Source organism: Sapajus apella, unplaced genomic scaffold (assembly GCF_009761245.1).
Source record: "Sapajus apella isolate SASKATOON/1434 unplaced genomic scaffold, GSC_monkey_1.0 scaffold43, whole genome shotgun sequence".
In the NCBI taxonomy this organism is placed as follows: Eukaryota; Metazoa; Chordata; class Mammalia; order Primates; family Cebidae; genus Sapajus; species Sapajus apella.
In genome coordinates this window covers 17,452,189-17,477,965 of record NW_022436983.1, presented here as the reverse complement: position 1 = coordinate 17,477,965, position 25,777 = coordinate 17,452,189, and the positions used below count along the sequence as shown (strand labels likewise).

At 43.3% G+C, this 25,777-nt stretch overlaps 1 protein-coding gene across 2 annotated transcripts in view; it reads right to left on the bottom strand.

The window, feature by feature from the left end:
* The window catches only part of NIPAL3 (NIPA like domain containing 3), a 57,068-nt gene that overhangs the window by 18,285 nt on the left and 13,006 nt on the right, over positions 1-25,777 (bottom strand). For both annotated transcript variants that reach the window (XM_032300826.1, XM_032300827.1), the window contains exons 3-7: positions 13,298-13,366; positions 11,314-11,485; positions 8,110-8,169; positions 3,742-3,887; positions 145-241 (exon numbers count right to left, since the gene is read on the bottom strand). In XM_032300826.1, the coding sequence (XP_032156717.1) occupies positions 145-241; positions 3,742-3,887; positions 8,110-8,169; positions 11,314-11,485; positions 13,298-13,366 (544 nt within the window). The remainder of the gene's footprint in view (positions 1-144; positions 242-3,741; positions 3,888-8,109; positions 8,170-11,313; positions 11,486-13,297; positions 13,367-25,777) is intronic.

The window sequence follows — 25,777 nt, the reverse complement described above, 5'->3', positions numbered from 1 at the left end:
CAAGCCACTGATAGAGACAGAACAACCTGAGCCAGTCTTAAGTGGCTTCTGGATCCAGGGGCCACAGCTCTGCAAACAAAATCCACATCTCCATTTGGTGCTTCTTGGTGGTGGCAAAACTCAATCACCCAGATGCCAACTTACCGAGTAACGCCACCAAGAGAAGAATCACGACAATGTTGTTGGCGTTCTTCTCCTTGTAGAAGTAGAGCAACAAGCAGAACAGAATGATCTCCACCAGCTGTGGAAGGCAACAAGGAGGGGGGTCAGTGAGGACCACAGAGGTAGGTGAGACTGGGAGGCACTGGTGGGGTGGGCCGTTATCAGAGTCCCAGGGTTGAAAGGGAATGACCGAGCTCTGATTCAGCATTTCCCAAACTATTGTTAGATATTCAGGGGACAAGGGAAACACAGAGTGAACCTCTCTAGTCCCTGGCTAGTACTGAGAAGTAACTCCCTGTTCTTCTGAGGTTGAAGCTTTGAGGGTGATGTGCTGCCCTCATATCCACTTTTTCTTGGAGGACCAAGATTCATCAGGCTGAGATGATTTCCTCGCCTTCCACGGCTCCATGAGTATCCCCATTAAAACAACAGATCAGTCCAAGAGGGAGACACTTGTTCGCCAAGCTCTTTGGTCAAGAATATGAGGCTGGGCGTGGTGGCTCACCCCTGTAATCCTAGCAACTTTGGGAGGCCGAGGCAGGCAGATCACCTGAAGTCAGGAGTTTGAGACCAGCCTGGCCAACATGGTGAAACCCTGTCTCTACTAAAAAAAAACAAAAAAAAAAAAAAAAAAAAAATTAGCCAGGAGTGGTAGCACCTGCCTGTAATCCCAGTTACCCAGGAAGCTGAGGCAGGCAGGAGAATCTTGCTGAGGTCATGGCACTGCACTCCAGCCTAGGTGACAGAGAGAGGCACCACCTCAATAATAATAATAATAATAATAAGAAGAAGAAGAAGAAGAAGAGTATATACTCCCTCTGCCCCCAGCCAAGCTTCAAACGTGAGGCTTAACTGTAAAACGAGGAAGGCATTTGGAGTCAGGGAGACCTGGGTTTGAACTTGGATCTGCTTCCAAACTAGTTGTGTGGCCTTGGGTAAGTCACTTAACTTCTCTAAACTTTAGTTAATCCTCTGTGAAATAGGGATAAGAATTCTTTTTATGGGCTCATCATCACAGCTTACACTAAATGACATCTTGTATGCCAGGCAGTGTTCTAAGCACTTTATCTACCTTAAACTCACTAAATCAGCACAGTAACTCTAGGAAGCAGGTACTACCGCAATCCCAGGCATGGCACAGAGGAATTGAAACCTGGACAGTCTGGTTCCCAGACCCATGCACTTTCCTGCTGGCCATGCTGTCTGGAGATGAGAGGCCCAGTGCCCGGAGTTTAGAAGGTGCTCTATCAGTAGAAACTTACCATTAGACGACGTGAATTCTGAGTTTGAGAAGCCCCCCTCCTTTCTTCAATAACTTGTCCTTTCTACCCCTTAAAGGCCCAGGTATTTGCTAACACTTTCCCAAGAAGTTAAGCCAGCCCCAGCGCCCAGTGCAACTAAAGCAGAAAACTTGGACAACAGCTTAGTCCCATTTGCCTATCCCAAACCTCTTATCAAAGCTGATTTGGTATAAAAACCAACACAGAAACATCAGTGGGCATTTTGAAACATTTAAAACATTCCTTCTAATTAGAGACCATAAAACACAGCTGCTTTCATTTCCCCATTTCTTCTTTGTCTTTGTTCCAGTGAATACATATTTTATCTAGTTGTCATCATGGTCAACGCACAATTTTGTAGTGGGCTGTTTTTAGTTACCATAAACAATCTTCATGTTTTGTGAAGTTGTCATAATTATCTTTAATTGCCGCAGAATACTTCGTCAAGTGGGTGTGCCATCAATCATCAACATTCCCAATCACTGTGCCTGCATTTCAGGGGTCCCAATTTTTCAGCCATTCTCTATGATTCTTTTTTTTTTTCTTTTTCTTTTTTTGAGACAGGGTTTCACTGTGTCACTCGGGCTGGAGGGCAGTCGTGTGATCACGGCTCACTGTAGCTTTGGCCTCCAAGGCTCAAGCTATCCTCCCATCTTAGCCTCCTGAGTAGCTGGGACCACAGGCATGCACCACCACACCCAGCTAATTTTTACTTTTATTTTTTTAATAGAGACGGCATTTTGCCATGTTGCCCACGCTGGTCTCAAGTTCCTACGCTCAAGCAATCCTCCTGCCTCGGCCTCCCAAAATACTGGGCTTACAGGTGTGAACCACCACACGTGGCCCATTCGCCATGATTTTAAAATGAACGCTGGAATAGCACTGGCTATCATGCCATGAGATGGCTGTGCATAGGTGGTGCCTCCCAACAGTCCGTGAGTTCCGTAGGGATGTCTCATTTATTTTTTTATATCCATGGTGTCTAGCACACAGCAGATGCTCAATAAATATTGATGGAATTTGGTTTGGCCAAATCTCTCCAGCTGGAAGCACCCCCTCCCAGTCATGATGAAGTAGGGCAATGAAATCATTCACTGAGCATCTACCACATTCCGGGTAACTTAAATGCTAACTCCTGGATCTCCCAATAGCAATTCTAAGTCCAGAGATTCTTGCCATTTTACAGAGAGGGAAACAGAGAAGGAAAGCAACTTGGCTAAGGCCACACAGCACTTAAGAGGATAGAAGCCCTAAAACTTTGCCCAAGGAGGCAGTCTTTGCTCTGTCACCAACTACATGCTGGGGATGGCTGCCACTTGGGAAATGACACAGACCCTATTTCAGGGGAATTGATGCTCTGCCTTGTGAATGATCTGAGGAAAAAGGATATTGCAGGGCTCTAGACTCAATCAGAGACCAGACTGTTTATGACAGAGGAGAACAGTGAACACCTTTGTCAGTAGGCCATGAGGAAGGAAGACAGCACCTGAGACCAGGTGGGCCCAGCCTTCAAATCCAGCTCTGCTTTTATGGACTCTGAGCAGATGAGCTAACCTCTCAGAGCTCTGGTTTTCTCACCCATAAAATGGGAAGAACACTTACTTTATAGGGTTAAGAGAATCTGAGATGATATATAAAAATGTGTTCAGCACAGCACAGGGCATGGAACAAAAATGTACCAGTAGCTTTATCAAAAACTTTAGAAGTTTTCCTTAGTCAGTTTATTTGTAGACCTAAAATGGGATAGAGCTGGGGCAGAGGACTGAGCTCTGGCTGAGGGATTAGGAGACAAAGTTCCCTGTGTCTCTTGGGCTTCTAGCAGCTTCTATCAGCAGTGTGATACTGGGAAATAAAATAACATTCTTAAATTATTTACAGTTTTAACTTTTTCTTCCCCTTACCATAAAGTTTGAAATGGTTAGTGTAGAACTTCTGGACAATTCAGAAAGATGAAGAGGGAATAAGAACTGAGTCATGACACTATCTCCCAGCGCTAACTACAGATGGAATTTGTTTTCCCATCCAGGCCTTCATAGATACAGTATATGACCATACCCACACACACCTCTAAAAAGTAAAATTGGCATCCTACTATATAATGGTTTTTATATTACTCAGGACATGAATGAAACAAGCATTTCACCACAAACTGCATACTCTCCAGAAGCACGGTCTTTCAAGCTGGTAAAATGTGCCACAATTCATGGAATCCCCTGTTGCTGGGTATTCATGTTTCTGGTTTCTAGGACTTGATCTCCCTCCTGCCATCTCAGGGGGAAGGACTGGAGGCTTCTCTTACCATGTACAAAAGGAAAGGCCAGCTCACGAGGTGCCTGGTGACATTCTCGCCTGTCATCTTCTCGTGACTGTTGGGTGCGAATGTCACCAACAGGTAGGTACCCACAACAGCCAAACCACAGCCGACAAAGGACAAGATGTAGCGCCCTGTGGGGAAGAGAAGCTGTCAAGGACTCACTGCAAGAACAGGCCTGAGATACAGTACACATTCTCAGCCATGAAGAAACAGGCTTCTCGTGCAACATACCATGACCTGTTATTGTTTGTATTTTTGGTTTTTCTTTACTTTAAAAAATAAATGATCTTCCTTAATGTCATTAAAAAAAAAAAACACTTAATGTAAAAACAAAACAAAACAAAACAAAAAACCCCAAACCTTTAATGAAGTATAACCTGCATACAAAAAGTGCTTGAGGAATTCTCCCAAAGTGAACACACTCATGAAACCAGCTCCCAGATGGAGGAGAAGAACATGAGCCGGATCCTGAAACTTCTCATTTGTGTTCCTTTCCGGTCGCTAGCCCCCACCATCAGGGTGACACTATCTTGGCGTGTATCGGCACTGATAGTTTTGCCTGCCTTTGTGCTTTATATGAATGGACTCATACACAGTCTGATCTCTTTTGTCGTATTCGCTCATCATGATGTTTGTGAGATTCATCTGCGCTGTGGGGCACAGCGGCAGTTCCTTCATTCTCACTGTGTACGGTGATCCACTGTGTGAATACAACACAATTTATCCATTCTACTGCTGGGGACCATTTGAGGAGTCTCCAGCCTGGAGTTGTGAAAAATAATGTTGCTGTGAACATTCTCATACATGTCATTTGAGAAAAATGTGTATGCATTTCTGTTGTGTATAAAATGAGGGGTGGAATTCCTTCACAGGATATGTGGATGTTCAGCTTGGTAGTTAGTGTCAAATGTTTTTCCCAAGTGGCTGTACCAATTTACACTCCCACCAGTAGAGTATGAGAGTTCCAGTTACATTCTTGTCAACACATTTTGTTTCTTTCATTTTAGCCATGATGGTATTGCACCATGATTTTAATGCGCATTTTACAGGTAGCGTTTTAAAGCTAAAATCACTTTATGCTCAAACTAAAAAACCAAATAAAATAAAACATAAAGGCAAACCTTCAGAGCTCAACAGGTACCTTCTAAAAATTACCTCGTCCTTTCCCAAATGGCTATCTAACCTGCGTGCAAGGGAACTATATAATTATTATCGATATTCTCCTCCACAGACCCATCACAGACTGCTAGTGGTCCAGGCGGCATGGCTCTCATCTCTCCCCGGAGTCTAGTCACACGCCTATTGAAGTCTGTACGGTTGGTGAAAAGCCTCCAGGTCCAGCCCAGCCTCAGGCAGCCAAAAAATGGCCGAGAGTCCTCAGCCACACTTACGGTGACCATAGGCCTCTGGATTCTTCCAGGACAGGACTAACTTTGCCTATTTCATCCCACTGTCTAAAGAAAATGTGATGCCATGTTAAATGTCTTTTATCTTTATTCTCAGTACTAGGCCTCGTAAATTCAGGAGGTGCTCAAAAAATAGTTGTTCAACGAATGAAAGAGACACGGTTAAACTCAACAAAGTAAGTCTGTTATCTAAAGTATTCTTCGGGCAGAGATGGGTCTTACTCATCTCCACACCTGCAGCGTCCAACACAGGTCTAGCGCTCAGTGAATGTTTGCTGAATTTAATGGAACTCCAGGTAAGGCAGCCATGTACTGCTGTGCAGGTTGCTCACGGAACAAGGGCACCTGGCTGAATGGGTGAGATGGGCTAAAAATCCAGGCCATGCCCTGCTCATCAAGGCTTGTGCCTATAAAACTACAGATGCCCAGAGGGGCCTTCTTTTTCCAAGTCACACAGGGCACTGCTTGGACTAGCATGGCTCTCATCCTAGGACGACCTAGAGTATTCCCAAAGGGATGCAAACCTCTATAGTAGTCTTGGAACCAGCCCTAGCTCCCCTGCCCCCTCATTAAGACTACTGAAATTGGGGTCTGTCATTTGGTCTTCTTGACAATAGCTCCAAAGTCTCTACTTTTTTTTTTTTCCAAAGTTCTGCTTTTTTTTCCGAGTAAAATCCTTTTATTTTCAGCCTCTTGGTCCCATCTCAATCTTATTATTCCCAACAGTGGTCCCCAAACTTGGCTGTATATACACAACATCTTGGAAATTTTCTTTCCCTGAAGTTCTGTTTTAAAATTTTTCAGACATTCGTTAAAGTTCAAAAAGTTGTACGGTGAGTATCCATAGCCCCAACAGCTAGATTCTAAATTGGCCTTTCATTATACTTGTTTTCTCACCTACCTATCCATGTGTCAATCCATCTTACTTTTCATGCATTTCAAAGTGATTTGTGGACTTCAGTATATGATTGACCCTGGGGAGCTCTATAAGAACGCCAATGCCCAGGCCCCAGCCCACAGCTCAGAAGCTCTGAGGACAGAGCTTGGGCCACCATACTCCTCAACTCCACAGTATGATGCATAAGCCTACATCAGCCGGTCCTCCCTGATCTCTCTCTCTCTTTCTTCACACCCCTCTGGCTACACAGCCTTACTGAGACTAGACAAACCAAGCTGGTTCCTGCCTCACAGCTTTACATCTGTGGCTCCTGCTATGTGGAAAACCCTGCCCACAGACCTGGGGATGGCAATCCTCTAGTAGGATCTGGATCTAGGCTTAAAAATCACCTCCTTGTATAAATTGGTTCAACTATTGTGGAAGACAGTATGGCAATTCCTCAAGACCTAGGGGCAGAAATACCATGACCCAGCAACCCCATTACGGGGTATATACTCAAAGGAATATAAATTGTTCTATTATAAAGATAGATGTGCACATATGCACATATATTCACTGCAGCACTATTCATTATAGCAAAGACATAGAACCAACCTAAATGCCCATTGATGACAGACTGGATAAAGAAAATGTGGTACATACACACCATGGAATACTATGCAGCCAAAAAAAGGAACGATATTATATTCTTTGCAGGGACATGGATGGACCTGGAAGCCATTATCCTCAGCAAACTAATGCAGGAACAGAAAACCAAATACTGTGTGTCCTCAATTGTAAGTGGGAGCTGAATGATGAGAACACATAAATACACGGAGGGGGCAGGGAACAACACACACTGGGAGCTGTCGGAGGGTGGGGGATGGGGAGAGGGAGACCACCAGGAAGAATAGCTAACAGATGCTAGGCTTAATACCTAGGTGATGGGATGATCTGTGTAGCAAACCACACGTTGGCACACATTGACCTATGTAACAAACCTGCACATCCTGCACGTGCACCCCTGAACTTAAAAGTTGGGGGAAAAAATCACCTCCTCAGAGAGTCTGACCCTGATCAGTCTAGGAAAGTGTTCCCATCTTCCCAGTCACTAAAAGCATTCTATTTTCTCTGAAAAACTCACTACAACCTAAAATTATTTCATTTAGTTGTTTACTTGTATATTGTGTCTCTCCCCTCCCCCAACACACACACACACACACACACACACACACACACACACACACACACACACACATCTCTGGGAGCAGAAGCCCCATCTGTCCTACTGCTGTATCTCCAGCACCTATAACACAACATGGCACTTAGTAGGTGTTTTGTGGGGAACACTTCTTCCCCACTCCTTGGGTTTCCATGTGGAGGGACCTCCATTAAAATGACACTTTTGCCTCTTGCCCTGTTGATCCACATTTCTCAACTGGATGGAGCTAATCAATTAAAAAAATAAAAAATTAAACACTGGGGCTTTGATCTTTTTTCTTCCTTCTCTGCCCTAAACTATATGAGGCAATAATTCTGGCTAAGCGTCTCCACTCTGTAAACCCTAGTGTTTCTCTGGGGGACCTGCCCAAGGTCTGACTGGGAGCTGGAGGGTCCTGTGGGGAGAGTGTAAGGACCTTCCCTTGGCTGCTCACCTAAGCAGCTTTATGCTTTAATCTAGCTCACCTAAAATGCTCTAATCTAGCTTTGATTAGGAATAAAGTATGACTTCTGATCACCTGTGTTTGACTCCCATTGCTTTAGAACTAGGTCAGGGAGAGGGTTTCTTTTACTGGGCCTCCTAAAATCCCAACAATAGGTGCTCAAAAGTGATCCAATAGGATGGATAAAAGTCTATTTTTAAAAGCCTCACTGATGATTCTGATGTGTGGCCAGGCTTGGGAACCCCTGATTAATAAATCCAGCTCTGAGGAATCTGTTGAGGGCAGAAGATAGAACCACAGAGAAGAGCAGGAGGCAGATAACCTCTGAATTAGAGTGAACTGGTTTTACAATTAACAAAAAGCATTAGTACGAAATTAAGGACACAGTTCAAATCACTGAACTTACTCAGAAAGTCTTTCAGTTTCCACTTTTCCTTGATGAATATGATTCCTATGATGGCACTGGCTGAAAAATGAAGCACAAAGAAAAGAGAATTGAGGCTGCTGTTAGCTAAAGGGCATCCCTTCACCCGTACCCTCTGGGTAGCTCCTTTGCATTGGAACTTGGTACTTCCTGTCACTCATGCTGCCAAGAGCTTGGGTCCTGTGTGATTCCATCTAGGAAAGGGAGGCTCAGAGAGGAGCCTTCCTTCCTGAGGATTTCCTACAAGGCCAGAAGCATTGAGTACCTGCTGTGCAACAGGTGGTTTACACAAGATATTTCTGGCATGTTCACCTTTGGAGGTGGGTGCTCTCATTATTCCTATTTGACAAATGGGGACACTGAAGCTGAGAGAGGCGAAGGGCCCATTCAAGACCACAAAGGTGGTAAGGGAAGGCAAGAATTGAACCCAGGACTGCAGGAGGCCAGGCCTCTTACTCCTTCCACTGCAACACCCACCTCTGACATTTCCCCCAATTCTTCCTCTCCCTGCCTCTTCCATGTTCACAGATATACTCAAAGACCCTTGGGACTGCCCAAAAGGATAGGGCTGGCAGTCACTATGAACAGACCTGGATCACTCACCATCCTAGTTCTGACTCTTCTGGCTGTGTATCCTTGGATATGTCACTTCACCTGAGTCTCAGTTCTCTAGTCTATGAAATATGGTGTTAGATCCAGCTGGCACCAGCTCATAGAATGTTAAATATTTTGTTAAATATTCAGGAAACAATCCTACCTGAAATGAGCCATAGTGGAAGTAATAATATATATACCATACAAACTGGCAAGCACTACAAATCAGCTCTTTCTTTTCTCCTTTCCCACCTTTCCATCCCTTTTCTCCATCCCTTCATCTCCCCTTCTTTTTTTCCTTTGTCTCTCTGAGAGGTGGTTTACCAGCATACCATTGAAAATTACTTTTCTGAATGATAGGGGTAATTGAAGAATATATACAAGTCATTTGGCACACAGTCAATCTCAATAACTAAGCTATTATTACTAAAAGTACCTGGAGCAGTGATGGTTAAGTCATAGATATCTAATAAATGGTAATCATTATTTTTTAACATTATTATTCACTGGATGACTTCAGAAGCTCTAGGGCCCCTTAACTTCCAGTGGTTGATATCTGAAGTTTTATCATTATAAATTAGCCTTTAAAAAAAAATGAATTTTGTTCTTTGAAACTTATTAAAATTCAAAGACTAATATCTAAAGCACCAGTCACTCAGACAATTATTTCTCATTGTGAAAAGGTTTGGGAGCCCTTTGGAGATACCTGCAGTGGGCAGAGCAGAGTGATAAGGCTATAGGTATGATCACATAGAGGGGCTGGGGAGTAACATAACATAAACGTAGAAAATGGTCCGGAAGTAAGACAATAGGGAAAGGCTGAGACTCTGGCAAACCACTTGTCTCAGCTAATTCAAATTACATTAAAAACAAAAATACTGTGTGGGAGAAAACACACACCATGCCTGAGGACCTCATTCATTTTATAAACTGCCAGTTCACCAACCCTGGTTAGGAAAAACAGGGCCTTATAACAGGAACAGGGAAAGTAAATAGATTTCTGCTCCTTTGCCAACTCCTGGTGACTGTTAGTAACTGTTGGAAGCACTGAGAATTCTGAGGCCCCATCTAGGCTCTCTAGGAAGGAGTGCCATGATTGATTAACGATGTCTGCCTGGAGCACAGGAAGGGGCACATAGTTACCATGCATCTGCCATCCCTTAAATAGAAGAGAAACTTTTAACTCAAGGAGGAATAAGACCCTAAATATGACTTTCTCCTTTAAGAGCAGAGAAGTGCGTCTGGGCAGAGTAGTGCTTGCCAGCAAAATGGAAAGAATTATTTCAAAGCAAGTTCATTGTCCTGGCTGCTACACACACAAAAAAGCTATTGTTCACTAATCTAATAACGACTTTTCTTTAAGAAGAAATTGATTTTTTTTCTTTTTGAGATGGAGTTTTGCTCTTGTTGCCGAGGCTGGAGTGCAATGGCGCCATCTTGGCTCACTGCAACCTCTGCCTCCTGGGTTCAAGTGATTCTCCTGCATGAGCCTCCAGAGTAGCTGGGATTACAGACGCCCACCACCATGCCCAGCTAATTTTTTGTATTTTTAGCAGAGATGGGGTTTCACTATGTTGGCCAGGCTGGTCTTGAACTCCTGACCTCAGGTGATCCACTAGCCTCAGCCTCCCAAAGTGCTGGAATTACAGGAGTGAGCCACTGCGCCCAGCCTTTTTTTTTTTTTTTTTTTTTTTCTAATTCTATTTTGCTTGTGTTCTCATGAACACTAATGCTCCTTTGTCTTTTAGTTGGTTCAAATGTTCTGAAACAGTGGTTCAGTGATTACGGAAATCATAGAAAACTGGCAGATGAGAAAGTTAATGGCTAGGCGTGGTGGCTTACAATTGTAGTCCCAGCACTTTGGAAGGAACTCTACAAAAGCTTAATTTGTTTTTTTAATAGATGGGGTCCCCCAGGCTGGAGTGCAATTGTGCAATCAAAGCTCACTGCAGCCTCAAACTCTGGACTTAAGGGATCCTTCTGCTTCTGCTTTCCAAGTAGCTAGAACCACAGGTGCACACCACCATGCCCAGCTAATTTTTTTTTTTTCATTTTTTTTGTAGAGATGGGGTCTCTCCATATCATCCAGGCTGGTCTCAAACTTCTGGCCTCAAGTGATCCTCCCACCTCAGGTTCCCAAGTAGCTGGGATTACAGGTACCAGCCACCGCACCCAGCAAAAAGCTTAATGTATCTTGATAGTGAAAAGATGCATAGATTAGGGTTTATCTTCCTTCTTCTTTTAGAAATAAAAAGCAATTCTGATAAACTTTCGGAATCTTAAAACAGATTTGAGAACCAGACAGCCCAGTTCACATCCCAGCCCTCACTACCTGTGTCATTTGGGGAACGTATTTTCATTACCCTGTGCCTCAGTTTCCTTATCTGTTACATGAGGATAACAACAACATCTCCTTCAATAGGTGGCCAGAGGATTAGCAGAATTAAGATCTGTAAACACTTACAGGGCGTGGTGTGTCTGATGCCCTTTGTATTAGGCTCTTATTATCCAAGCTAAAGCTGGTCTGTTCATTGAGCACCTTTGATCCTGGCAGTAGCACCCCAGGGGAAGGTGGGGCAGCTCTGGTCTTACCTATCACAGAGACTGCGCTGAGGGGCACGATGAGTGACAGCGGTGCGAAGGCGTAGGAGGCGAACACACCCAGTTCACCCAGAAGCATCAGGAACAGGCCCAGCCACCATGTCTTGGTCTTGAAATAGGCCCGGGGATCCTTGGAGCCTGCCAGGCGGATGTGGCAGTACTTCTAGAAACCCGAAAAATAATGTAATTTGCTCAGATGTTTGGGGGAAAAAAATGCTATGATGTAGGTAACCTAAATCTACCCCAACTTGAAAATAAATTGGGAAGACTTGTCAGGTTCTTGTGGAGTCCTGACTCAGAGAAGAGTAAGACAGTAGGGATCTAAATACTAGACAGTTCTAAGACAGCAGTTCTCCCACAGGCTGGGAATTCTTACAACTTCCCTTGGAATCTTTGACAAAATATCTGCCTGGGCCTTATCCTAAGTCAGTCTCAGAGAGGCGTGGGTGAGGTCTGGAAACAGGCATTTCTAATGCACGTCACAGGCAATACGCAGTCTCAGGGTGCAAGCCATAGTCTAAAGATCCCACTTGACCTGGCCCTCAGGTCAATCTCCCTCTCTCCATAGTTTCCAGAATCCCTCATGTTTGGGATGTCTGAGTGTTCGTCACACTCCTTCCTGTCCACCTGCCAGCAGCTCTCGCTGGGCGGTCATGTGGTTATCAGCGGACCTTGCTTTCCCTGGGGTGGATACGTGGCTCAAGCATGGTCAATATTCTTTTTGGGGGAAATATGAACCTAGATGGAGAAACTGAGGCAGTAACTAAGGCAGGCTAGAAAGTCACATTGACTTAGAGGGCAAAGTCTGCCATTTGGGGAGGATCATGATGTGGGCTGCCCAGAAGCAGATAAATAACAGAGACACTGGTGTGGAGAAAGAAGAGAATGAACCAGACAAGTAGCTAAGAGACCACGTGGTCTCAGCGACACACAGAAACATACACATCCCAGAGCTGAGACGCATAGGGTACAGGTGAGCAAGGCACACGCATGTGCCCACAGGGATCACAGTCTCCCGCCTGCTCCAGGGAGGAGAGCAGTTCACTGCAGGCAGAAGCTGGGCAGTGCTGGCTGGCAGACTGAAGTGCTGGTGGAGTGAAGCCGGCCAGTGTGCTGTGGGATTCATCCTGTTAGCAGGTATCAAGCCTTATACAGATTTCCTAGAAGCAGTCCCTGAGACAGGAATGTGGGAGCAGGTAGTCTGTATGAGATGATTCCAGGGAGCACAAGAAAGGGAGGGGGAAAGCGAGGCAGGGAATGGAGATGAAAGGTGCGTTAATGAGTGAATTAGTCCCATAGGCAACTGGGGCTCAGGCCCACAGAGGACCGTTCGAGAAAGCCTGTGAATCTCACCTCAGAATCATCTTAGCAGAGAATAAGACCCTGGGCATTTATTCCCAGACTCGCACCCCCGCTGACAGAAGACAGCCCCCCTGCTCCAACGCGCACCCCAGCTGTGCCGCATGCCAGTATCACAAGCTCCCTGGTGCCCCCATGAGAAGCTCCTTAGCTATCAACTTGCTCCATACCACAGCTGCTTGTGAACTCAAACCGGCCGAGGGGACCTGGAAGTCAGTGGGAGCGTCCACAGCAGCTGTATAGGGTACCCCTGAGGCTTTTAAGTAATGAACAGTGCTGTAATTAGAGTTAAGTTTGATAAAACTATGGTAATTCCAGCAGCTTTGCAGCAAAGGAAACAGGAAAGGATAAGACCAGAGCCAGAGAGGCTAGCAGGAGGTCATTGCAAAGCCCAAAGAGAGATGGTCAGGGCCTGGCTAGGAGGGCTAGGGTGGGATGGAGTGGGGCCACCGAATCAAGAGAAATCATGGAGCGGCCCACAAGGTATTGTCCCAGGTACAGCCCAGGAGTGTAGTAGGAAAGGCCCTGCATAGAGGAGATAGCTGGACCTGGATAAGATACCCTGACTCATCGGCTGTGTCTCTGCCCCCAGACAGTGCTGGTGGCTGAAACTTACCTGGAGGTTAAGGGCAATGCTGACCACAAGATGCCCGAAGATCGCCAAGAGGGCGCCGATCAGGTTTTCCTGTAAGGAAAGTGCACAGGAGCAAACATGATTTGGGCACAAGCCAAGGGGTCCCAGGATACTTTTGACACTCAACCATTTGCTGCCGCAAAACAAAACCAGAAAAACAATATCCGTGACAAAGCCACACTCCAGACCCACAACTGGAATTTTACTACTCAAGGTGAATCTGGCTGCTTTGCTGGTTTACAAAACACTGCCCTGAATCAGATACTTTGGTGGCTTGATCACAATGACCTGACAAGGTCTAAACCTGCCGTGCTATTCCCCATAAACTATTAACTTACCACCATCTTGTGCAAAAAAGGAACATTCCAAAATCAGAATTTACAAGAGAAATACAGGCCGGAGAATACTTTTTGCTATCCTGCCAATGGAGTCTTCAAGTTCCCAGAGGGGTTTCCATGAAATTCTTTTAACTGGCTCACTTGCTTAGGGGATTCTCCATTATTCAATTTATAAAAACTTAATTTACATCACCTATGAGTAAGGTTCAGATTTCCTTGCATGAAATTTTTTACTTTATAAAATGATTACCAAACATATATTCACTGTACAATAACTAGAAGATATATCTAGATAAAAATAATATCTTAGACAAGGTAGCACGAGAAAAACATAAAAAATAAAAACAATAGTAACACCCCCACCATAATAGAAAAGTCACCTTTAATTCTGTAACCCAGAGATAATGACTATAAACATTTTGGTTCTTATTCCTGCAAACATTTTTCTGTCTATAAATTTACATATCAAAGGAAATGCTAATTTACTTTATAAAAATAAGATTACCATCTGTTTTATAATCTGTTTTTTTACTTAACATATTGTGAACACATTTCCCTGTGAGGCATACCTAATTTGTCATTTTTATTAAATGTCAGATAACTCATTATTTTTGGATGTGCCATATTTTATATCATTGCTTTGCTATTACTGAATATTTAGGTTGTTTCCTTTATTATTAATTTTTCATTTAATTTTATTGTAGACTTGGGGTGCATGTGCAGGTGTGCTACATGGATATATTGTGGAATGCTGAGGTTTGGATGTCTAGTGAACCCATCACCTAAATAAATGAACACAGTACCCAATCGGTAAATTTTCGACTCTTAACATCCCACCCCAACCCTTCCCCATTCTGGAGTCCCCCGGGTCTATTATGTTTCCTTTTTTAAAAACAATGCTGCCGGTAATCCTAGCACTTTGGGAGGCCAAGGTGGGTGGATCACCTGAGGTCAGGAGTTCAAGACCAGCCTGGCCATCATGGTGAAACCCCATCTTTAAAAAGAAAAAAAAAACAAAGAAAAAAAAAATAATAATGCTGTGCTGTGGGCCAGGGACGGTGGCTCATGCCTGTAATCTCAGTACTTTAGGAGGCCAAGGTGGGTGGATCCCAAGGTCAGGAGTTCAAGACCAGCCTGGTCAACGCAGTGAAACTCTTGTCTGGTTTCACTAAAAATATAAAAATTAACTGGGAGTGGTGGCGGACGCCTGTAGTCCCAGCTACTTGGGAGGCTGAGGCAGGAGAATCGCTTGAACCCAGAAGGCGGAGGATGCAGTGAGCTGAGACTGAGCCACTGCACTCCAGCCTAGGTGACAGAGTCAGAGTCCATCTCAAAAACAACAACAACAAAACAACAAAAATAATGCTGTGATTGAATAGCCTAGTACACACTTTTTTGTACATTTGTCTGGATTAGTCCCCTTGGGACAAATTCTTTTAAGTGGAATTGCTGGGTCAAAGTGTACTAGCATTTAAACATACATATATAGTGAGTCCCCAACACACCCTCCAGCCTTATTTTGCCACTGAACACAAAGGAATGCTCTATGCTAGCCAGTGCTGCATCCTCCTTCCCAGCATGTTCTCTTCCTAACCCCACCAGGTTCCCCACCTTGGTGAAATCCTGCCCATTCTTTAAGGCGTGGGACAGGCCCTAGGGAATCAGCAGTGAACAAGACAAACAGTTCTCGCTGTCATATGTTCAGTCCATCTGGAAAGACAGATAATTAGCTAGTTGCCCTGCAGTGGCCAGAGTTGGCCGAGGCTTCCTCCTCAGGACAGAGTCAGCAATACTGTAATAGTGAAATCAACCCTCCCTCCTCCCCTCCCTCTCCTAGACTGCGGGGCTAAGAGAGCTGAGGGCAGGTCTTTCCTGAGAAGGAGCAGTTGGCCAGGGACGGGCAAGGGCAGGAGGACCTAGAGGGAGGCCCACCAACTGAAGTTACCATGGACAGTTGTCCTTAACTTCTCTCCCAGCAAGGCACAGCGCCGCCATAGAGGGAAAGACATGGAGCCAGGGGACCCCAGTTCTAGTCCCAGCTCTGCCACCACCTCACCACACCTGAGATGTGTCCCCCACCTGGAAAAGGTCAGAGCTGGGAACTGGTTACGACTCACGTGATGTGCAGCAAGATGGAATAAAGCCACCTGCGGACAGAATACATCCTTCATGTAGGATCATGGGATCTCAGAGCTAAAAGGCTTGCAGAGACCTGCCCATCCCCAGCTGAGTTTCCAGAGATTCTAATATGTTAATGGGGTGCCAAGGCAAGAAAAGTACCATGTAGTTAAAGGCAACGCATCCTCTACCCCTGCTGGGAGGCTCCCAGAGCATGTTAGAGGCTCTCAGAGGAATTTCTCCTTGTCTAACTCAGGCTCTCAAACTTAATTGGCTCTAGAACTCTTTTTTTTTTTTTTTTTTTTTTTTTTTGAGACGGAGTTTCGCTCTTGTTACCCAGGCTGGAGTGCAATGGCGCCATCTCGGCTCACCGCCACCTCCGCCTCCCGGGTCCAGGCAATTCTCCTGCCTCAGCCTCCTGAGTAGCTGGGATTACAGGCACGCACCACCATGCCCAGCTAATTTTTTGTAGTTTTAGTAGAGACGGGGTTTCACCATGTTGACCAGGATGGTCTCGATCTCTTGACCTCATGATCCACCCGCCTCGGCCTCCCAAAGTGCTGGGATTACAGGCTTGAGCCACCGCGCCCGGCCGGCTCTAGAACTCTTAACTTGGAATCCAGCCGCTGGCATCTGTAGTAAACATCTATGATTCTCACTTGACTAGAATTTTAATCCTTTCCTTTTCTTCTAATAAACGGCACCCTGATTTTGCTGGGGAGGACTCTCCTCCTCTGCCCCTTCCCCACTGAAGACAGTCTTACTGAAACTGTCATTCACGGTGCTTCATCCTCCCTGGACATCATAGCCCAAGCGTGGCCCAAGTGTGACCCAAGCCAGAGGTCAGAATCTCTTTCCCTGGGATCCAGATCTTGGACTGAGAAACACAATGGCTGAAGAAAGGCTGGCTCCCTTCAGCCCATCGTGAGGCCTGAACAATTAGTTGCTGCTCCCTAGGACCCTGGAGCCATCCTGGTTCCGGACCTTCCAGAAGCCAGGAACAGCCCTGCCTTCTGCTTAAGAACTTGTTTCTGTTACTTGCAACTAAAAAGCCTAAAGGAATCAACACTTCCTGGAAACCAGTTTGGGACATGTTTATTACTAGTCCAACTTCTCATAAACATGAGTGGGGTTTTTTCTTCCCCTTTCTTAGAGGCATGGCATGGATGGACAAAAAGGGTGATCTGCTTTTATTTTGTAAAAAAAAATATATGTTTTTCAAGTACATTTGCAAGTCCAGTTTTTTGAAATAAAACCTTACAACAGAATTCTTACAAACTAACAAACTGTATTTACAAATATAATGAATCTTAATTTCAATATTTTAATGCTCCTTGCATACAATAAAATTATTTTATAACTTTCCATTTGAAAAGTCAATTACAGAACATTTGCTTCGGGGAAGATGGAGTAGATGTACTTTCCCTATTCTTTCTGCTGCGTACAACTAAAACCCTGGTCATCACATATAAGACAAGCATAAGACGATTCTGAAGGCAGAGAGAAGAAGGCAGACAAACTAGAAAAGTTGGGACCCCAGGAATGGCATGTTGGTGAGCTCCCTGCGTGTTCTTTTTGCCTCATACATACCAAACTTGTAGCTGAAGAAGCCAGCACTCTGGAAATACCAAAAGGGGTAGAGCGGGGAAAAAAAGCCCCAAGAAAAGCCTCCTCTCACTACCATAGGACAAGTGGATGAGAAGCTTGGCAAGAAAAAACACTTTTAGACAATAACCTCTCTACTGCAAACACCACAGAGAACAAGGCACCTGTATGTACCTCTGAATGTCTGAGCCTGTTACCCCTTAAGTTTCTACGTTGAAGTCCTAACCCTTAAGGGGATGATGGCATTAGGAGGTGGTGTTTTGGGGAGGTGACTAGGACATGTGGGTGGAGCCCTTATGAATGGAATTAGTGCCCTTATAAAAGAGGCCCAAGAGAGGCCCCTCGTCCCTTCCATCACGTGAGGACACAGGGAGAAGGTTCTGTCTGTGAGATGGCAGGCCCTCACCAGACACCCAACCTGTTGATGCCTTAATCTTGGACTTGCCAGCTTTCAGAACTGTGAGAAATACATTTCTGTTGTTATAAGCTATCTGGTTTATGGCATTTTGTTACAGCAGCCCAAATGGACTAAGTCAGCCCCCCAACTCCCCTGCTGGGACTATCAAGGAAGGCTAAGTAGGGAGCTAGTGGCAAGGTGTCCTCCTCCCCATGGTGTCATCAAAAAGCACACAGACAGCCTAGACTTCTACCTTGGATGCAGAAAAGTTTTAAATTTTGATGAAGTCTAATCTTTTTTGTTGTTTATGCTTTTGGTGTCATATTTTGTGACAATAATAGCATAATGGGTGGGGGAGAGAGATGGAACTATATAGGTGTGACATTTCATATACTACTAAAATTAAGTTGGTATTGAGTTGAACTCGATTGTTATGTTAATTGTTAGCCTCCGCACAATCATTAACAAGATAACTCAAAATACATAGTAAAAGAAATGACAAGGGAATTAAAGTGGAACGCTACAAAATATATCTATTTAACACAAAAGAAGGCAGCAATGGAGGAATTGAACTAAAAGAGATAAGAACCGTTGCCTGACCTGATTACCTTTATTTTCTTCTAAGAATTTTATAGTTTTAGCTCTTACATTTAGCTCTCCGATCCATTTTGAGTTAATTTTTATGCATGGTATGAGGTGGGAGTCCAATTTCATTCACTCTTTTACGTGTGGATATCCAGTTATCTCTGCACTATTTGTTGAAAAGACTATTCTTTCTCCATTGAATAGTCTTAGCATCCTTATTGAAATCAATTGATCATAGATGTGTGGGTTTATTTCTAGACTCTGAATTCTATCCCATTGACTTATATGGCTGTTTTATGCCAGTACCATATTGTTTTGACTACTGCAGTTTTATAGTAAGTTTTGAAATCAGAAGTATGAGTTCTCCAAGTTTGTTCTTCTTCCTCCAAGATTGTTTTGGCTATTTTGGATCCCCTGCATTTGCACATGAATTTTAGGATCAGCTGTCTCAAGGTAGTTTCTATAACTTCCCTTGTGATTTTTTCACTGACTTCTTGGTTATTTGGGAGTATGTTGTTAAATTTATATATATTTGTGAATTTCCTTTTTAATTTCACTCCACTGTGATCAGAAAATATACTTTGTATAATTTCAATCTTTTAAATTTAATGAGATTTATTTTCTGTCCTAATACATGCTGTATCCCAGAAAATGTTCATGTGCACTTGAGAATAATTTGTATTTTGCTTTGGTTGAGTGGAATATTCTACAGATATCTGTTAGGTCTAGTTGCTTTACAGTGTTGTTCAAGTCTTCTTCTGTTTTCTTCCTGATTTTCTAATTGTTCTATCCATTAGTAAAAGTGGGGTATTCACTATTTAAGTCTTCGCCTATTATTATCTATTTCTTCCTTTGATTCTGTTGGTTTTTGCTTCATGTATCTTGGGGCTCTGTAGGTGCATATATTTTACAATTGTTATGTCTTCTTGATGAATTTACCCTTTACCCCTTCATCATAATATAACGTCCTTCCTTGTACCTTGTAACAATTTTATCTTCAAGTCTGTTTTGTTTGATATTAGTATAGCCCCTCCAGCTCTCCTTTGGTTATTGTTTATATGGAATACCTTTTTCCTTTTTTTTTTTTTTTTTACTTTCAATCTATTTGTGTCTTTGAATTTAAAGGGAATCTTTTGTAGACAGCACATACTTGAATGTTTTAAAATACATATTCTGCCTATCTCTGCCTTTTAAATGGAGAGCTTAATTCACTTACATTTAATAATAATTAGTGATAAGAAAGGACTTCTGCTATTTTGCTACTTGTTTTCTCTAGTCTCTTTTGGCTCCTCAATTTATTCATTACTGCCCTCTTTTGTGTTAAATAGATATATTTTCTAGTGTACCATTTTAATTCCCTTGTCATTTATTTTACTATATATTTAGAGTTATTTTCGTAATGGTTGTGCTGAGGATTATAATTAACACCTGAATTTGTAACAATCTAGTTCAGATTAATAGTAACTTAATTTTAGTAGTATACAAAACTTTGCTTCTATATAGTTCCATCTCTCTCCCCCACCCATTATGCTATTATTGTCACAGATTTCTTAATTCCTTTTAAAACTTAATCATCTGATATGGGTGGACAGAATTCTGCATTCCTTTCATTTAGAAATGATATCTAATTGGAGTCTCCATATCTCTCTTTTCTCTCCCAATCAATGGAAGGAACTCAGTTTATGTTTCGTGAATAAATGACTTAATCTAAGCACAAATGAATGGCAATAATTGAGAGAATGCTGAGAAACAGGTGGAATGTCAAAGGTGGAATTTACTCTGGGCCCAAGACCTCAACTACCTGGCTCAATATTATGTCGCAAAGGCAGTATGGAAGGGCCATAACTAAAATTTAGGCTCTCAGACTTCCAGCCTCAGTTTTTGTTTTTTTTTTCATGCCTAGCCTCTTCCAACCTTCACATGGCACCCGTCCTGAGGCAGAGCATACCCAATCCCCTCAAACAATATTTGTGGACTGAAGAGGACTGCAGAAGGTAACCTACAAAGTACAGTATTTTGCGGAAACTCAGAAGACATCATAATCCTAAGGAACTGTTCCAGCACTATCAGTGTGTGAAGTGTGGTTATTCAGCAGCTAGGCTCTAGAGGCGGGCAGACACCACCTTGAATCCAGCCTCCGTCCTTCATGACGCTGTGACTTGGACATATCTTTGGGCATTTGTTTCCTCAACTGTAAAACGGAGTGATTAAGAGTACTTCCTCCTCAGGGGAGCTGCGAGAATGAAACAAGATAAATCCATAGAAATAACAAAGCACCGTTCCTAGCACAAGTCAGAGTTCACGGATATAGATTTCTTTACTATGGGAATTCTCAGAGACTTCAACAAATATTAGCTATCATAGAATCATCCATCATTCAACAATAGGACATTGTGAGAACCTCCTGTGTGTTAGGCACATGCCAGGGGAGTTTACTAGAGAGAGCTCAGCCTTTGGAAACTGACAGACTAGTCTTGTGAAGATTAGAGATGATGATGACAATGATAATGACAAACAGTAACATTTATCAACCACTTACTATGTGCCAAGTATTACTCTAAGTATTTCAAATATGTTAACTCATTTAATCCTCTTAACAACTTTATAAGGCAGGGTACTATTATCATCTAATTTTATATTGAGGAAGCGGAGGCACAGAGGATAAGAGGTAGCTAGGAAGTGGCTGAAGAAGAATGGGAGCCCAGGTAGTCTGACACCAGAGCCCAAGTTCATAACTATTATGTCAAACTGCGTAATATATAAAGTCACTGTTATTAGGAGCTGGGGAATTGGTTCTTGACCTAGTGACTCCCAGGCTACTGCAGAATACAGAAAATATTATAATCTATTAGAGATGGGCACAAGAACAACAGAAGTGCAGAGAAGGGAGGAATGGTACTCTAGCCATGTATTCACTCAGTGCCTAGTTTGTGCCATGCCCTGCCCTTGTCCTCACATAATATACATTGAACTGATCGCATTGTGGTTAGGACTACATAGGAGAGGCACAGGGCACTCTACATGACAGGAACCTGATCTAGTGTGTGTGTTGTGGGATGGTCAAGGAAGACATCTCTGAAGAATGATTTCTGAAGGGAGACCTGAAGACCTAGAATGGTAGGGGTGGGGTGGAGAAAGCCATTCCACAACCTATAGGAAGCTCCGGAGGTGGGAACCAGCATAGTACTTTTGGGGAAGAGAAAGATGACTGGTGTAAGGGGAAAGACTCAGGGAAAAATGGGATCGGGGAACTGAGCAGTAAGGCAGGGGTCCAGAGAAGATGGAGAGAAACCAGAGAAGCCCTATTCCAAGACCTTGGACCCGGGCTTGGAGATGACAGGGAGGCTCTGAGTGACATTATTAGGACAATGTTTCTGAAAAAGAAATCATTTCACTTGAACACTCAGAGGTCATAAAATAAAAAATAATTAAAGGCCAGGCGCGGTGGCTCACGCTTGTAATCCCAGCACTTTGGGAGGCTGAGGCGGGTGGATCATGAGGTCAAGAGATCGAGACCATCCTGGTCAACATGGTGAAACCCCGTCTCTACTAAAAATACAAAAATTAGCTGGGCATGGTGGTGCATGCCTGTAGTCCCAGCTACTTGGGAGGCTGAGGCAGGAGAATTGCTTGAACCTGGGAGGCGGAGGTTGCGGTGAGCCGAGATGGCGCCATTGCACTCCAGCCTGGGTAACAAGAGCAAAACTCCGTCTCAAAAAAAAAAAATAAATAATAATAATAATAATAATTAAAATAGAAACCAGCATTGCAGGGACTAGAAGTCCATCTTCTTTGGACTGGGGCCAGAGACTTTCTTCCACAGGGCAATACTGACAGTCATAAGGACTTGATCACTGATCTTCATGTTCTATGTTCTCTGTTAGCTTTTCATATGTTCCGCTCTCTTATTTCACCTTTCACAGCAGCTTTGTCCCATTTGATCAAAGAAGGCTTGTCCTTCATTTACCTTACTCTGGTATGTCGTCAGGTTGTAAAACCACCAGGAAACCAAGGGGAATTCTGAAATTTTGTTTGCCAGGTTTCTTTAGTGATCATCAAGATACCATAACACCCATTCCAAGAATGACTTTTCTTCCCTCTGTCATCCATATTCCTGTCTAGGCATGACACTGGGATGTTATAGTTTGGCCCTTGTTGGAATATCTCTAAGCCAGAGTCTGGTTTGACTGATATTTGGACAATAAGGACTAGCTTTGTTAATTAGTTTATATTCCAGATCTGTTACATAGATTGAACAAGTCAAATTTTCTGCTCTAAGTTTTGACAAGAATATATTCAAAGCTTGTTATAAAATAAAATCATTTATACTTGAAATATATGTACAAATACTTATATACTATACTACATAATAAATGTACAAATATATCTGCATTAAAGTACAGCATAAGCAAAGGTATAGTAAAAATAATATTTCAGTTTCCGTGACTCTTTCTAGATATATCAGGTTAACATAAGGTGTCTTCAGGTGAAAACAGAGGCATAATTGACAATGCCCTTTTGGTAAACTTCACAGAAATTATGAAAGAAAAACAAATCTTGTTGTAAATTAGGGGTGTCCAGTACTTTGCTTTGAACAAAAATGAAGGTAGCTCTAATCATATTGTTAGCTGATGAAAATAGTTTATCATGTGATTTTTAGCACATAACTTGGGAGGAGTTCAAAGAATTTAGTGATACTGGAGCCGGGCACAGTGGCTCACGCCTGGAATGCCAGCACTTTGGGAAGCTGAGGCAGGTGGATCACTTGAGGTCAGGAGTTCGAGACCAGCCTGGCTAACATGGTGAAACTCCGTCTCTACTAAAAACACAAAAATTAGCTAGGCATGGTGGTGGATGCCTGTAATCCCAGCTACTTGGGAGGCTGAGGCAGGAGAATCACTTGAACCCAGGAGGTGGTGGTTGCAGTGAGCCAAGATTGTGCTGATGATGCACTCCAGCCTGGGCAACAAGAGTGAGACTCTGTCTCCAAAAAAAGAATTTAGTGACACTGCTCTACCAACACTCCTTCCATTCCAGGTATTTATAGGTATTTATACTAATGTGAATGAAGTTCTTAGCACTTTGGCTATGGAAAAGAAAACTTGCAATAGAATTGACGCTAAACTCCACCTCATTCAAGCAATCAGTAATATTTATCTTGAACACAGAAATTAATATTTAAAGAAACCCCCATTCTTCTCATTCAGATATTCATTTCTAATACAATGTTATTTTTTGCTTAATAATCATTGTAAAACTTTATACTGCTTTTAGTCAATCACACCAATAAAAAACTTTTCTGACTGAATCAATACTTACGATCCTTATATCCAAGGAAATTCTAATAAATGAAATTTGATTACCTATTCTACATCTTTTCTTATAGAGAAGTCTGAAAAATATTTAAGTGGGAGGCCATCAGACTGAGTCAGCTATAGGGCTTTGGGTTCCTTTGTAAGCAAACTGAATTGCAATGTAAGCGGTAAAATGAAACTTAGTTTAACCAATCAGCAAGCATCAACTAACCTCTAGGGGCTTTCCTCCAATCAGATCCAAATAAGGCAAGCACCTATCTGTAGTCAGTCAAACCATTTCTTTGCTTTGCTTCTGCACTCAGCCTGCAAAAGCCTGCCGCTCAGGCCACTAATGCAGAGATCCCTGAACCTCTTCTGGTTCTGCATACCTGCTTGATTCACGAAACATTATTTGCTCCAATAACTCTGGTAAATGTAATTCGTCCAAAGTTTTCCTTTTAATGGAAGTATGCTAGGAGTTCCCAAAACTTTCAAGCGTTAAAAGATACAACTCCCCCTATTCTCCATGATGTAATTATTAAGCACTGCATGCCTATATCAACGTTTTATGTACCCTGTAAATATATACACCTATTGTGTACCCACAAAGGTTAAAAATTAAAAAAAAAAAAAAAAAAGAATGTGTGTCATGCCACTGTATTCTACCCTGGGCCACAGAGTGAGACTCTATGTCAAAAAAACAAAAAGAACAAGTGATGAAATATGTGGTGTTTCGGCCGGGTGCGGTGGCTCATGCCTATTATCCCAGCACTTTGGGAGGCTGAGGTGGGTGAATCATGAGGTCAAGAGATCGAGATCATCTGGTCAACATGGTGAAACCCCATCTCTACTAAAAATACAAAAATTAGCTGGGCATGGTGGCGTGCACCTGTAGTCCCAGCTACTCGGGAGGCTGAGGCAGGGGAATTGCTTGAACCCAGGAGGTGGAGGTTGTGGTGAGCCGAGATTGCACCACTGCACTCCAGCCTGGGTAGCAAGAGCGAAACTCCATCTCAAAAAAAAAAAAAAAAAAAAAAGAAATATGTGGTGTTTCTTTAGAGGGTCAAGTTTGAGGGCCTCAGAGAAAGCTCTGCATTAAACGTGGCCCTTATGGAGAATACAAAGCAAGGACTTCATCGGCCTCCTTGAGAGGCATGGATCAGGCAGCATGGCAGCTTAAGCCCAGTGATTCAGTTATCCTCTGCTAATGAGGAGTGCCTGTTACAGAGAGTTAGCTGGCAGCGATTCCACAGGAACTGCCTTTGGGCATGCAGCAGACAAAAGGACTCTGGTTTGGTTCCAAGGACACTGCACAGGTGCTTTGTTACTATTATGGGAGACTAAGGAGACCTGGAAACAGGCCCTAGGAGTTGTGCAGAAACCTGAGACCCCCACGAGGGCTGTTCAGAGACCCTGAGGGGTCACACAGTTGCAGGTTTAAGAGCAGCCTGCCAAGATTTGCTTCTCTATGGCTAGGTTTCTTCTGCTAGTTGTTTGAGACAGTGCCTGCTTCCCAGTGCTATAGTGGGGACTTCTTGAGACAATTTGGAGAAAGCACTCACCTCAGTATTTAGAATTAGGGTGAACCCTATGAAATTGCCAATATTTAACCTTTATTTGTTTGTTTGTTTGAGACAGGGTCTCACTCTGTTGCCCAGGCTGGAGTGTGGTGGCATGATCTCGGCTCACTGCAACCTCCGACTTCCAGGTTCAAACGATTCTCTCACCTCGGCCTCCTGAGTAGCTGGGATTACAGGTGTGTGCCACTACACCTGACTGATTTTTTGTATTTTTAGTAGAGATGGGGTTTCGCCATATTGGCCAGGCTGGTCTTGAACTCCTGACCTGAGGTAATCCGCCCACCTCAGCCTCCCAAAGCGCTGGGATTACAGGCATGAGCCACCATGCCCAGCTGATATTCAACCATTTTTGACACATAAAGATGGTAGTTTCACATGGTTCCACCTATAACTGGTAGCTGCTATTTTATTTTGCCCCAAGAGACCAAGATGAGATGGCCTTGGATGATTGGTTGACTAAATCCACAAGGATTGATTCTGTGAAGGTGTTAGCCTGAGAATGTGTTAATAACCCACCACCAGTGGAAGTGCAGAGCTGAGGAAAG